This window comes from Aulonocara stuartgranti (genome assembly GCF_965226115.1).
Source record: "Aulonocara stuartgranti genome assembly, chromosome: 2".
NCBI lineage: Eukaryota > Metazoa > Chordata > Actinopteri > Cichliformes > Cichlidae > Aulonocara > Aulonocara stuartgranti.
Window position 1 is genome coordinate 33790405 of NC_138940.1, and position 13941 is coordinate 33804345.

At 40.3% G+C, this 13941-nt stretch overlaps 1 protein-coding gene across 1 annotated transcript in view; it reads right to left on the reverse strand.

Moving 5' to 3' along the window:
• The window catches only part of tsc22d3 (TSC22 domain family, member 3), a 32120-nt gene extending 18696 nt beyond the window's left edge, over positions 1-13424 (reverse strand). The window contains exon 1 of the mRNA XM_082553382.1: positions 12609-13424. Within this exon, the coding sequence (XP_082409508.1) occupies positions 12609-12949 (341 nt within the window). The 5' untranslated portion in view covers positions 12950-13424. The remainder of the gene's footprint in view (positions 1-12608) is intronic.
• Positions 13425-13941: the final 517 nt, after the last annotated feature.

Sequence of the window (13941 nt, forward strand, 5' to 3'; positions counted from 1 at the left end):
ATACATGCTACAATAACATCCTTTCCCTTCAGAGGGCTAGCACATTGGTTCATGAACAAAAAACCCCTGGAAGTACAGCAAAACCACTCACTAAAACTACTAAATGAATCTGGAAAAAATAGATCAATTACAAACTGATGATTCTTGTGACAAATTGATGGAAAATGCATGGGCTGGCCAACATTTTCACACTGTTGTTTCTTCTTTTATTGCAGAATTTCTGTCTGCAGTTCAGCATCTTACTTTGCTAGGTAACATGATGACATCATAATATATTATGCATAGCAAAGGTACTGTTATTAAATTAAAATTATATTTTTGTAGGTGCTGCAGGTGCATGAATGCTACAAATTGTCAATTTTAGTTCAATGGTAGGTGATTGCAAGGCAACATGATGGCATCATAATATATAATATAGATGTGAACTGCCAGGGGACTAAGAGACCTTTGTGCCAGTTTGGTAGCTCAACTACTAATCATGTAGGAGGACTTTGCAGGCAACACAATATATTTGCTGTATTATAGTAATATGCTCACACTAAATCTCACAGCTTCCATTTAACAGCTATTTTTAAAGGTATACTTAAACCAGGAGTTCTAAAAAAACATCCAACGGAAAAATGAAAGACTTGTAAGAGCTTCTTGTATGTATATGGTGTCCCTGCTATGAACTGGCATGTGAGTACCCAGCAGCAAAGTAAATGCTAGACTATGCTAAGCAAGCCAAGGATGATGGATCAATAAAAACATGAAGGTCAGAATGAGCAAACGTGTGGAAGTGAGAGATGGAAAAAGACACACGACACTATCATTTCTAACCAACTCCTGCAGTATATATTAGATATATATATATAACAATTATTCAGGCAGGCCACTGAGTCACGCTCAGTTGAAATTGCTGATTTTCTTCATTTTAATGTCAGCTGATGTTTATTCTATGCAGTCAGTTGGAAAATACAACAAAGGATACACAAGATCCTTTAGTCTTTAGCCTCATCAGAGGTTATCAGAGGGTTGCTGGGATGTCTGTGTGCCTTTTTGGAGCACAGTTGCTGAACAGTCCTGGTGCCATTTCGGAACCCTGCATTTCATGCTATGCATCACTTAATGAGTGCATACATGTTGTAACTGATGCCTGCTAAGGTTTAGACAAGGGTTTTGCTGCTGCTGCTTTCAGTTCCTCTGGTTATCCACGTCTGCAAATGCAACTGGACTTGTAGACTTGTAGACCCTTTTAGACTTGCTTTGCTTAACACACAGCTGTGACTTGACAAGTGAGAAGGAAGATTGAGCAAACCGTCAGTTTTCCTGTTTGGCTCAAGCATTTTCACAGCAAAGAACATTGATTTTCACACAAGAAAACCTCCTGACCCTCACCAACTTCCACACCGTAGACTCACAAGTAAGGTCGTGACCTTAAGTATTTCTCTCTCCATCAAATACGGTGCAGGTTCCACTTCCCCTGACATGACACCTTGCATTCTGGATGGAAATAAATAAGTCTTTGTACACACTGCAGGCCCCTGAAAGACTTGCGTCAGGGATACGGATGGCAGTCTGGATGGAATCTGAGTGTGTGTGGCGTGCACTAGCACATGAAAATGAGAGATAATTGCAAGGGCGAGATGAAGAAAGGGTAGAGAGGACAAACTCTTTCATTCATTAACGTTCCTTCCAGTCCCACACTGTTTTTCTTAAGTCACAGTTCTATCGCTCTGCTTACGAGACAGCTACAGTACATGTTTTCCAGAAAACAGCTGAAAACATGTAACATGTGCTGTTTAGCCTAATCCCAGATTGTGTAAACAACACAGCATGCAAACATAATGATGAGTCTGTGACTCACTGGTCTCCATGACTCCATACTGGAAGGAATGCAGAAGGAGTTCATTTAATGTCACTGGTGCTAAATGCCCCTTGTGATGGCACAGTAATATGACAGGGGAAGGAGGAACAGGGCTAAGTTAGATACAACCGGTCTAAACTGCTCTTATGTTACAACTGCCTCATTTAAAACACCGTGGCACAAAGAAAAAGAAAAGAGGTCTTGGACAGGATGCATCTTGTTACTGTAGCTCATTTGGGACTCACTCTCAGTCTTTCTCTCTCTCGCTTCCTTCTCTTTCTCCCTCTGCTGGGGAGCAGCCAGCAACAATCACAGACTTACTGAAACTTGGCACATACGTTCATTTTTTCTCTTTGCTCACTCACAGCCTCTTGACTGCCAGCAAGGCACATTGAGAGAGAGAGAAAGTGCTTGGCAGAACAGGTCCACCTTTTTTTTCTTTTTATTCCACCAATGTTGTCTTTCAGAAGGCCCAAACTAATCCTCAGTGCAGCATAACTTTCTTTTTTTCCCAGTCAAAGTTCTAGTGAGGAGAAGTGACTAGATTTCAAAAGCCACGGCTGGGTTGTACTTCATCAGCTTTGTTTTGTCATAGGCTGTGAGTCCCTGTGTGCTGTCACCACAGGAAAAAAAAATGGTACTTTACAAAGTTTCCAGTGCATCATTTTTCTTTGCCAGTTTGGTTAATTCTATTTTTCACTTCAGGCTTCCTTGTTTCTTTTGCCCACTCGATTTTCCTTTTTCACAAAGCCCGTGTTCACTTATGTAAAAAGCCCTGAAGTCAAAGAGTCTTTGGGAATTTTGAGGCACCAGTACAAACAGGAAACCATATTTATTATATTACAGTCAGAGTTGATGTTTCATGTAAATTCACCAGCATTGTTTTAAGAATGTATGCTTTAAACTTTAATCAGTTTCAGTTACATTAAATTGAATTTTCTGCCACTGTATGCTTTTGTTTCTGGTTCATTTATAGAATTGAATTACTTGAATGTTATTTGTTGAAGAAAATGTATTGCACTACTTCAGGTGCATGTTGCCCACCATGTTCTCCATTCAGTTTCTATCTTGATAGCTGTAGACAGCTATATGAAGTGTCCAGGGCTTTTTTTGTTATCATCTCATTGCCATGCAAAGACTCAATTTCCATTTTTCTATTTTCTTCTCCTTATCAAATTCAGGGTCATGGAGGGCTGGCGCTAATATCAGCTAACACAGAGAGACAGCCAACCACTCACACACCTACAGCCAATTGGAGTCACTGGTTAACTTAATGTGGATGTGTTTGGACTGTGGGAGAAAGCCAGAGTACCTGGAGAATACCCAAACTGACTCAGGCCCCCAGCCAGCCAGTGTAATCAAACCCAGGGCCTTCTTGGTGTGAGGTGATGTGCCAACCGCCATGCTGCCCAGGACTAAAATTAATGATGCAATTACAGTAAGACATGAGCTCCAACATATAAGGTAAAAGCCGTTGTGGTGATGTACTCAAAATTAGGGAAATACTTTATAAAGCATTAATTAAACTAAATGTTAAAGCACCACTTAGGTGTGATGGGTAGCAGATGTTGGAGATGCTCATATAAACCAATTTCACACATATATTCAATTAAAAAAAATTTTAATGTGCAAAACAACATAATAATTACTCAACTTTGTGTTGCATAACGGTTTGCTGTAAGTTCTTTGACCAAAATGAGTTTCTTTCATGCTTCTTCATAACACAGACGCTGCTGTTTTACCATTTGCATGACAGGGGGAGAAATGCTGGGAAAATGCAGGGATTTTAAATTACACCTCCACCCCGAGGACTCCAAAATGTTTACTAGAGAGCACCAAAGTGTAGTCAGAAAAGGAAAACACCGTCTGTTGCCAAACTCCCAATGTCCAGTTACTTCAAAAATAGAACATGTGATTGGTCTTGGTGCTCTAACCTTTCCTGCGTCCTGGAAGGAAGGGCTTTACGACCTGCTGAGGTTCAGAGAAGAAACTGTTTTCCTAGAGTCTTTAAGAACAGTTCTCAGCATTGGGCTGTGGCAACACCCTTGTTTAACTTTGTTTGATGCTACCTCCATGCCTGCCTTGCAGGCTTAAAGACATTTTAAAAGGCTTGTGTAAGTGTGTGTCTAGGGGTGTGCATGTGTGTTTTTGTTAGGCTGTACACAGTTGTGTTTCCTTCAAGGTCAGAAAAGGTAAGGTCTTAGGTGATTCTTAATTTTACTGCTTTTCAGTCTTTTTCCTGTGCAATTGTGACTATATGTATCTATGTGTGTGTGTGTGTGTGTGTGTGTGTGTGTGTGTGTGTGTGTGTGTGTGTGTGTGTGTGTGTGTGTGTGTGTGTGAAAGCAGTCAGGGAACATCATGTACTCAACCTGCATGTGAACAGTACCCAGAGAAAATAAGATAAGCACTGTTGGGCTGCATTGTGTAGCCAACTGTTGTGGTATCCCACACTGCGTCAGTGTTAGATACAAACATGTAAGATTATGGAACAGCTATGCATGGAGAAACCAATCGATGTAACATTTGAATGAATCCCAATTAAAGCCAGCGTATTACACACCTTCTAACTTTTCCAGACCAAAATGTGAAAAATGTGAAATTTCACGAGAACTTACAAAGGCCAATTTTTTTTTTCAATTTGGATGCATAAAGATGTTCTTTTGCCTTTTACACACACACACATAGACATATAATACAGAGGACAGCAAAACTGCAAGTTCCCCTTGAATTTCAGACACACCATTTGTTTCTACTGATCTTTCTTTCAAACTTGGCCCTCAGAAGCAGGGTGGGTTCCCACAGTCTCACTTTTCATGCAGAGATTAGAAAGAGACTGGGATTCCCATGCTAATGAAAATAGGGCAGAATGAAAATTTTACCACCCCCCCCCAGCCAGCAGCTTGTTTCGCTCAGCCTGAATGGTGTGGAGAGCACAACTCTACCAACGCCTTCATTTCAGCTTCCCTTTATCTACATTACACTGCTAATATCTATATTCTGTTCCTTTACTAACTCGCTGTACCAAAAGATGTTTTTGAATCACAGTGCACCCTGGCTATCGATCATTATACAAGCTATATTACAGTTTAATGTCTACTTAAATTGTATAATTATTATATTGACTGCCTGCGATACTGTGACTCACACTTAAGTGCAGAACCTTGTGTGTGTGAGTGTGTGATGGCAAGTGTTGACAGGCTTCCTTATTATCTAATTAGGCGCCATAGTCATGGTCCAAGCAGATAAGGCACGGAGTGCAAGCCATGGTCACTCCACACACACCCCACCCATCTTCCGGCACACTTATGTAATTCCTATAACTGCTATCTGGAGTAACTAAGATGAGGAATGAAAGAATGAAGAAAATGACAAAGGGAATAAACAAGAATAAAGAGGGAAGAGACACATCAAATAAAACAGGCATCAACAAAGACAGCTGCACAAACTCAAGAATGATTGAAGAAACAACTTTAATGGATGGGTGGTACTGTTTTTAAATTCTTCCTGTTAATAGTCACTATGAAAGGGCATCGATTCCTGTGGTTGCTCTCCGTCTTCCCCAAAATACCTAGGAATATGTTTTTAAATCATATTAATGTGGCGATGCTAAGCTTCCAGGCATTAATTACACATATTTTTTTAAATGAAAACAAAACACTGTCTATATATTTGGTCCTTGGATATTGGATAGTTGGTGATTTATAACTGCAACATCACTGCGATCATGATCTAAGCAAGTCAAAGAACAATTCCAGTGGTTTTACGCAGTAAATCACATCTGGTGACAGCTTACATCACTGACAGGCATTTCATAACTAATGAAGCTTGTGCTGTCATTTTAAAATTGCTTTTTCATTCTTTTCATTTGTGTTACATCAGAATGCTCAGAGCCTGACACAGACTTGAAACTTGCTCAGTATAGTCACTGATCTTGATCTGATCTGTCTCAGATGACAGTAGGCATTACTTATAGATTTCTAATCCAATATCTGGTACATGTTGTATCTACACTCGGTGACACACAGGACAAAGAAGCTTAGCTGGATTTTGCTGTGGTGATGTGTCACCCAGCAGCATAATGCTATGGGTCATCTCAGTGTGCTGCATTCTGCACGTGGATAATGCTATGGGTCACCTTTGCGCCCTCCATTGCCAGGGTGCTTATGTGTGGGTGTGTTTGTGTTGTTAGAGTGCCTTGTGTCTCAGTTCTCTGGAAAATCTGAAGCAATCAGTTAGACAGCAGCCTCAGGACACCTGTTTGCAAAATGTTAAAAAGTCTTCAGAAACCCTCACTGACAGGAAGCATATTTATTCACACAAAAACTAAACGCCTTTTATTTATTCCAATATCAGTCTCCAGGTTCTTTGCATTAAGAGAAGCTTTTGCAGCAAGCAAAAGTCAATGAACAGAAAGATATCATAACAAACATCTGATGCACATCCTATGTTTGTATTGTTGCTAAGGACAACTGAATGAAACCACAGCAGTGTTGGTAAAGAAAGGCCCGCGCAGCAGAGGTTGCATCAACCTGTGGTGCAGGGTTTGTCTGTGGATTTCTGAGTTAACAAACACTGATCTCTGTCTGCTGAAAGTGTTGGCAATGATGGAATTTATAGCGCGCGTGTGTGTATGCCTGCCTATTTTGGGAATTGCATGCACACTTCACTGTGTGCAGTCTTCACAAGGATTAGCAACTTGATTATCATTTTTAATACAACAGACAGATTAGTCCAGTAATAGAGCATTGTCATGTATTTTATATGGGCAGACACGCACAAACACTTGCAAACAAACCATTCAGTGATGGTTCCAGACGTTCTCTGGCAGAGTACCCAAGGCAGCCTATTCATGTAGTAACAACACAGTAAGGTAGTAGGTCGAGAAGTACATTATAAAGCCATTATTGTCCATTTCTCTCTAACCTGGTCCCTCAGTAAATAAATCACAGGTTTATACATGCCAAATCTATACCAATGTGTGTGAGAAAATCTGCTGGTTTCCAATATTCTATCTCCACCTTATGTTCCCAGAATTGCTTTTTTGCTTCCAAGACACAAGTGGTCAAAGTCTATGTTATAGAGGAAACCCATAAAACGATAGTAAAACAAAGACTGCTCATGTTTTTTTTAAAGTTCCCTATACTTCATTCAATTATTAATAACTTCCTGTAGCTATAGAAAAACAGTGTTACCTCTCCTACGACAGCTGCACTCTGCCTATATCTTATATCCACTAAATGTCAACAGCACTGCTATTCTTAGCTAACTATGTTTTGTCTTAGTCCCAGATCCCTGTCTGACAACCTACTTCAGACTCTTTCTTTTCCTTTAGCTCTCCCTGCCATCACTTCTGTAGCCTGCATTCGCTCGAGATTTGATTGGTGATTGATTTGGTTTGTTGCAAAAATACAGAAAAAACCTCTAGATTTAGATTTTTTTCAAATGTCATTACCAAATCTTTAATGCGGGTAATACAGGGACAGTTATCTCAAGCAAATGAGCAATGAATCCTTACACACTTCATATCTATCTGTCTACTACACCTTCATGGAATTTCTCTGTAGCAGTGAAAGAAATGTAGAATTCGATTTTAAATACTGTTACAGCAGCTTGTTCCACTCTGATCATGAGGCCTGTTACAGCTTGTAAGTATTTATAAGACAAACATGTGTTCTAGGTTCTAAATTTCCCCCCATTTAATAGTGAACTGGTAAATGGCACTATCTACACCACCACAGAGAAAAGAGAAGAAACACTTTTTTTCTTTACCCCATTCTACATCCTCAACATTGCTAACTCAGCTACATCACCACAATATTATCTACAGAAAAAAATTAAACACACAGGGTTTAAAATAAGAAGGTATCCTTTTATTGTAAAGCCTGCAGATGAAAATCTATTAAATAATTTGACTTGTCCTGATGTTTAAATGTTATTCAGCACCTCATCCTCTCCTCCCACCTCCCTATGTTGTTTCTATACAGTTATTGTGTCATGTATGTGTATGTCATGGATCTGACATAAACATCACATTTCAATCGTGTCTTTAAAGAAGCACAATAAAAACAGAGCATGGTCCCAGTGCATATTGTTTTCCTTGCAAGACTAAACAACCGCTGAGAAGAAATGCTGTTATGGAGTTAAAATGAATGAAAATGTATTTTCATATTCTGCTGAAATGTATAAGAATCGATCCAGTGTTGTGTAGAAAAGCAGCAATTTTACAGACTGTGATGGGACCCTTTATTTGGCTGCAGAAGCCTCTCCAGGCATGCCTTGGTTTTGAGGTTATTAAATCTTAGAAGTAAATATAGGCCTGAAATCAAAAAGAAAAAAGTTCTTGTAGCAAAGCTACTTTGTGGTTTGTATGTGAATCACAGACTGGAGCTTTCATGATCAGCAGGGTGTCAGACACAGCTGGATGCCGTCTCCACTCCACATTGTAGGAGGGCTAGGTTAGGTTCAGCAGTCAACTGGACTTAAGCCAACTGCCAGTGTCATCTTAGGCCAAAGTCAGAAACTTATAACAAGGTCAACAGGATGTCTCAAGGATAAACAGAAAAGCGAGAACAGAGAGTAAAACTTATCTTGTAATCTTATCTTCCTGCCTTTTTATGTACAAGCATAAAATCTGTGAACCTCACCTACAACTCTGTCATAAAGACTGATGGTCATTTCAGCCTGACAAAGCAATCACAGTGTTTTCCAACCAGACTGGAAAAGTCCTCTCTTTTTTTCAGTCAACAGGCATGAACAAGAAGATGAAGAATGTCCCATCCCTACACAGTCATGCACCTCCTTGATTCCAAGAAGTTTTTGCTCCTTAAAGCTAAAAGGCTTGAGAAAGTCAGCCTAACTTTGCTCTACCTAATAAAAGCACTTCATAGTCTGTGTCTTCAAATCCGGCCCCCCGTCAGCCCCGTACTTTGGCCACAATCAACTATCTGACACTCTGTGAGTCTTTTGTCCTGCTATTTTTTTCCCTGGACACATTTTTTTCCCTTTTCACCTCCCCCTCTTGTTTTGACGGCTTAACAGCTGACTAGTCACAGACCTGATGTCCTACGATAAACGTTTGTATCATCACTGCAGGCTCTTCACCCCCCTTCACCCTGGCAAGTGGTTTTTAATAGCTGCTAAATACTGACTGACTGGCAGTGCTGAAGGTGTGCGACAGTGCCTTTCTCGTTCCAGCCAACTGTAGCCCACTAAGCCTTAAAATAAATCAGCGCATTTCCTCGCATTTTATCCTGTGGATATCACAGATCCACCTCACCCCCCTTGGGGCTTTCTGGCTCTTCCTCAAACACCAAATAAGACTTGTGACTTAAAATTCTCCTCTCGGGACATTTCCGTAACCCTTAAATCATTTACATAACACGTCTTCTGTCGCCTCCAAGAGATGTCCTGTCGTGCTTCCACGGGCCATGCTGAACATTTTATTCTGTTAACAAGTGACAAATGAGAATGATAGCTGCTGGGCAGAATGACCACCCAGTGTGAGGTCACCGTCTAAACTCGAGCCAGGCTTTAATCAGACACCAGTCCTTCCCAAAGCGAATAATTGAAAAATCCATGAACTTCTGCAAACCTCAGCTCAGCAAGTACATGTACGAATGAATCACTGCTTATTTCCTTTTGAATGAAAAAACCTGCAAAGGTTTGAAATCACTGTTTTAATCCTGCGAGGAAGTCTATGAAAGCCACATGATCCATGTCTGTGGTTCTCTCTTGAGAAGGGAAGGGTTTGGGAACAAAGTGTTCAGGCCAAAGAGGGTTCGTCAGACAAACAGTTCAGCTGGCACAGGCAGACATATGGTCGTTCTGGCAAATGGCACAGGTGAACAGTTTGTCTCACAGCCAAAATATGTCAAAAACGTTGGCACTTACATTTACCCCACACCAGGGAAAGTCAGTGCTGCCTGTAACTCAGTCATCTTCTCTTAAAAGAAATCGTTGATCTTTATCTGAAGTGTAGACAACTAAACAGATAAGCAGATTTCAATACTGCAATGCTATATAAATAACAGCACTTATGTTATGTTATTCTAATAAGTTGTATAACTGTGAAAGTGTTGCTTTTTGTATCAGTCTGTCACACAAAGCCAGAAAAAACTCGTGTGTAACACCTTTAACAAACCTCTGCCAGCAGGCATTATTCCAGGTGTGATTCATAAACAATGAATGCTTCAAATCATAATTCATCTGACCTATCAGTGTATTCTAAGGCAATGTTGAAAGTATAATATAGAATAAACACAAACTTCTTTAGAAATGCTGTCATGTGTGGCTGTACTCTTTAAACCAGTGTGTCTCCATCTATCATTATGGCACACCCTCGCTCTCATAAATAAAGAAGTCCCACAGAAAGAGAGCAGGAGCAGAGTCTCCTAAAAAGGTGTCAGAATTAATAAGCATTTACACAGTGGTTATTAAAAACAAAGCGGACGTAGTGGACATTTGCAAAATAGTTTATATTTGATACACATGCTAGTTCAGTCCAAAAGGCAGACACAGTTTGCACAATTCTAACAAACTTGAATATTTGGTGTGGCTACTTTTATTCTTCAATTTCTTTAAGTAATATTCAGGAATACTTTTAAAGGCCATTCAAAGCTTTCTGTTCTCTGTAAAGATGATCCCATATTTTTCATCACTTTAAAAAAAGGCCACAAATTGTCTGTTCTTGCAACAGGCCGACTGTAACGAAGTGCCTAAAGATACATTTTAAAAATAGTTCCTTTTCTAAGTTGTCTGTTATGTACAGACACAACACTGATTCATCCCTTGAGATCCCTTTTTTTATGCCCGAATGATTCATAGCTCATGATTCGCGCTAAATGGTTTAACAAACAAGATGGGGAAAAAAATCGCTTAAAATGGCCACGTATAAGGACTTTACTGAAAATAAGCGAAAAAGAGAAACGTTTTGAAACACCTTCAGAAAGCCTCGAGAACTGTTACTCAAGACCAGCTTAAAAATATTATAACAAAGCCTGGCACCTTGGAAGCAAGATACAAAGAAATGAGGGTGACTGAAGACTTTCTGCTCTGCTGCATAATCACTTCATATTACATGACACAGCCTTACCGTTTCTATTTTTTTAGAGCCAACACCTGCAAAATCTGTATATTTCTTGTAAATGTCTAATCGTCACTGCTATCAGATCAGCTGCAGTGTACAGTGAATGGTTTAACTTCTTTTGAACTCCCAGTCTGTACTGTAATCATCACTGGACAAGAACTGCCTTCCAGCATACAAGAAAGAAAAAAAAAAGACAGGCTTATTTCGATACTGTGTGCCAGTCCAGCTTCTGGATAAATTTGATAAAGTACTGATAATGCTTCTTGGCCAGAACACTTTATTGATAAGATAAAACCTACAAGTAATCGCATACGTAACAATAATTACCTTGAATGTGATCACTCCAGCCAACCTTAATTAGGACCGTCATATTACATATATAGTCAAAATGCCAGTTTTTGTGTTTCCCATTTAAATGAAACGAATTGGTTTATTTTCATTTAAAGTTCTACCTCACGTATTTAGTTTGAAAGTTGAAGCTGCAACATTTTCTGTCTTCTTTTCTTCTATTAAATTGCAAAAATTCCAGTTTTAATGGAACTTTGTTTGTTTTTGTTTTTTTAATATAATTGTTGTTTAAAAAAAACCAAACAAGAAAGCATTTTCGCAAGTTTTTAAAAAGTAAAAGTCTGCAAGAGTGACTTCAAGAAAGTACAGGAACTCTCACAAGTGGAACCAACCTTTATCAAGATTCCATCTGTGCACCGGTATGTCTCTGACATATACGCCACAAACACATAGCTCACATAACTTAGTGAACATCAATGGTGCCTCTTAAAGTGATAACACGTTCATATTCTTGTAGCTTTCACTGGTAATCCCCATAGATCTACACATTTTATGTATCTGACACCCAGATACACCGTATTTAATCGCATATGGCTGGCTCAGGTTCAGTATTTCCGCAACAGTAAAACTGTAGCTAACTGGAAAGATGGTAGCTGTTAATTTGAGGCTGAAGTCATTTGACAGTAGCTGCCAAACAAACCATCCAACTGGCAGCAACATTGTAACAGGACATTCTCTTCCTTGCAAACAGTGCGGCGTGAGCTGCCAAATGCTGTTTTATAAACACTATTTGGCAGAGACCGTGTAGGAGCGAGGCCAGTTTTAATTGACCTCTAGCAATAAAAGATCATTTTAATTGAATCAATATGACAACAAACTGCTGCTTTAGAATAACCTTGTGTATTTGCGAGGCATTCTTTTTAGATTACATTTTGTTTACCTTTTTTCTCTGGCTTTTTTCCCCTCCACACAGTATTGAGTTGTTTTGAAGTTGAAAGCTTTTTTTCCATTGTGATGAATCTTGCAAGACTTCTTTATAAGAGTTATGTCCTATAAATAATAATTGTCCTCAGTCCTTAACATCACTGTGTTAAAGCTGAAGAGGACGTGCACATATTATTGTCCCAGTTCCAGTAAGTAATCTATTACTGTAAACATGCAGAAGACCCAAGAAACCTAATTACACTACATTTACCACCTCGTTTGATTACTCTAAATGTGTTTCATTTGATTCACTTGATTTAATATGCAGATCAACAGGTGAAATCGCGACTTTGTATTGAATACGCCTTAAGTGAGGTAAAGAAATGAAAATATTCTTAAGTTCAAAGGAAAGATCTTTGAAGTAACCAGATAAGAATGTACCTGTCTGACAGCCAAGCTTACCTGTGAAAGAAGAGCAATATAGACAGCATGGTCTGGTCAATGTTGCTGTTGCAGATCCCCTCATTGAGCAGGAAACAGGGGTCTCTCACAACCGACTCCAGGGAGTCCTGTCTCATGATGTTGTTCAGTTTGTCCGTGTTCAGGTTCTGGTACATCAGCTGGTTGCGGAGCTGGCGGAAGTGATTTACAGTGGGGCTTGTGGGGCTTGCTGGCAGGCCTCCTGTAGTAGAAAGGCCCTGAGCTGGGCTGCTGGATATGGATTCATCACAGCCATTGGCCAGGTCCAGACAGCAACTGCAACAGTCCAGGCCGATGGGCAAGAGGCAGTCGTCATCTGACATCTTGGAGTGCAGCTGGATGAAGAGGGAAGTCGCCCAGGGCAGGTGCAGAAATTTCAGCAGAAAATGACAGAGACTGAGCTTTATAAATAGTAGACAAAGTGAAAGACACAACAGGGGTGTGTTCCTTAGCTCTGACAGAGACACTGGCAGGTAGCCTGGGTCAGTCTAGTGTACCGTCCTGTCTCCACTGCAGGGCCAGGAGGGCTAAATGGCAGGTTGAGCTGCTCCCTGAGAAGTGCACTCACGCTGGGCCACTCTGCCTGCTTCTAGCTCTGAGTTCCCCTCCTGTGGCTCTGCTGCATTTAGCCTTTTGTTCGGGGCCGACGCTGCTGCAATGTGTTGCTACTGTGGCAGGAAAAAGACTGAACGCACCACACACACATACACACTCACTCACACCAGTTCAGCAGGAGTCCGCTTGAAAGCAAAACCCAGAAGCTGCTTATCAGTTTTTTCTCTGGACTTTTTTTTCTGTGGTTGGCGTGCTTAGAGACAGAGGGAGGGAGTAAGAAGGAAGGGAGGGAGCGATGAAGGCAAACAGGGTGGGGAAAAGTCTGTGATTGGTAAAAAGCATTGCTGGTGATTTATTGGGCCCTCCTCTTTTCTCGTTCAGTTTAGCCATGCGTGCACCAACAGTAAGAAAGGGAAACAGAGAGGGGTGACACCGCAGAGCATGCTTGAGACATGTGCAGTTTCACCGGCTCCACCCTGCCATTATGACAGCCGAAGGACTGGCTGAGTGAGAGAGGCTGCAGGAAGACACACAGAGCAATGATAACATGTGAGAAGACATTGACATTGAATTGCTAAAACTGTGTTATACATGCGTCATTGATTGTGCTGTGTTTATTAGCTTTTATCCACTATACAAGTCTCTGTAAATTAGGTTTCTCAAGCAGTTTCACTAATTTCAGGACTTCCTTGTGGAGAACACACAAAAATAAGGCAGAGAGGACACAGTCCAAATAAAGACAGAGCAAAAATTAGAAACT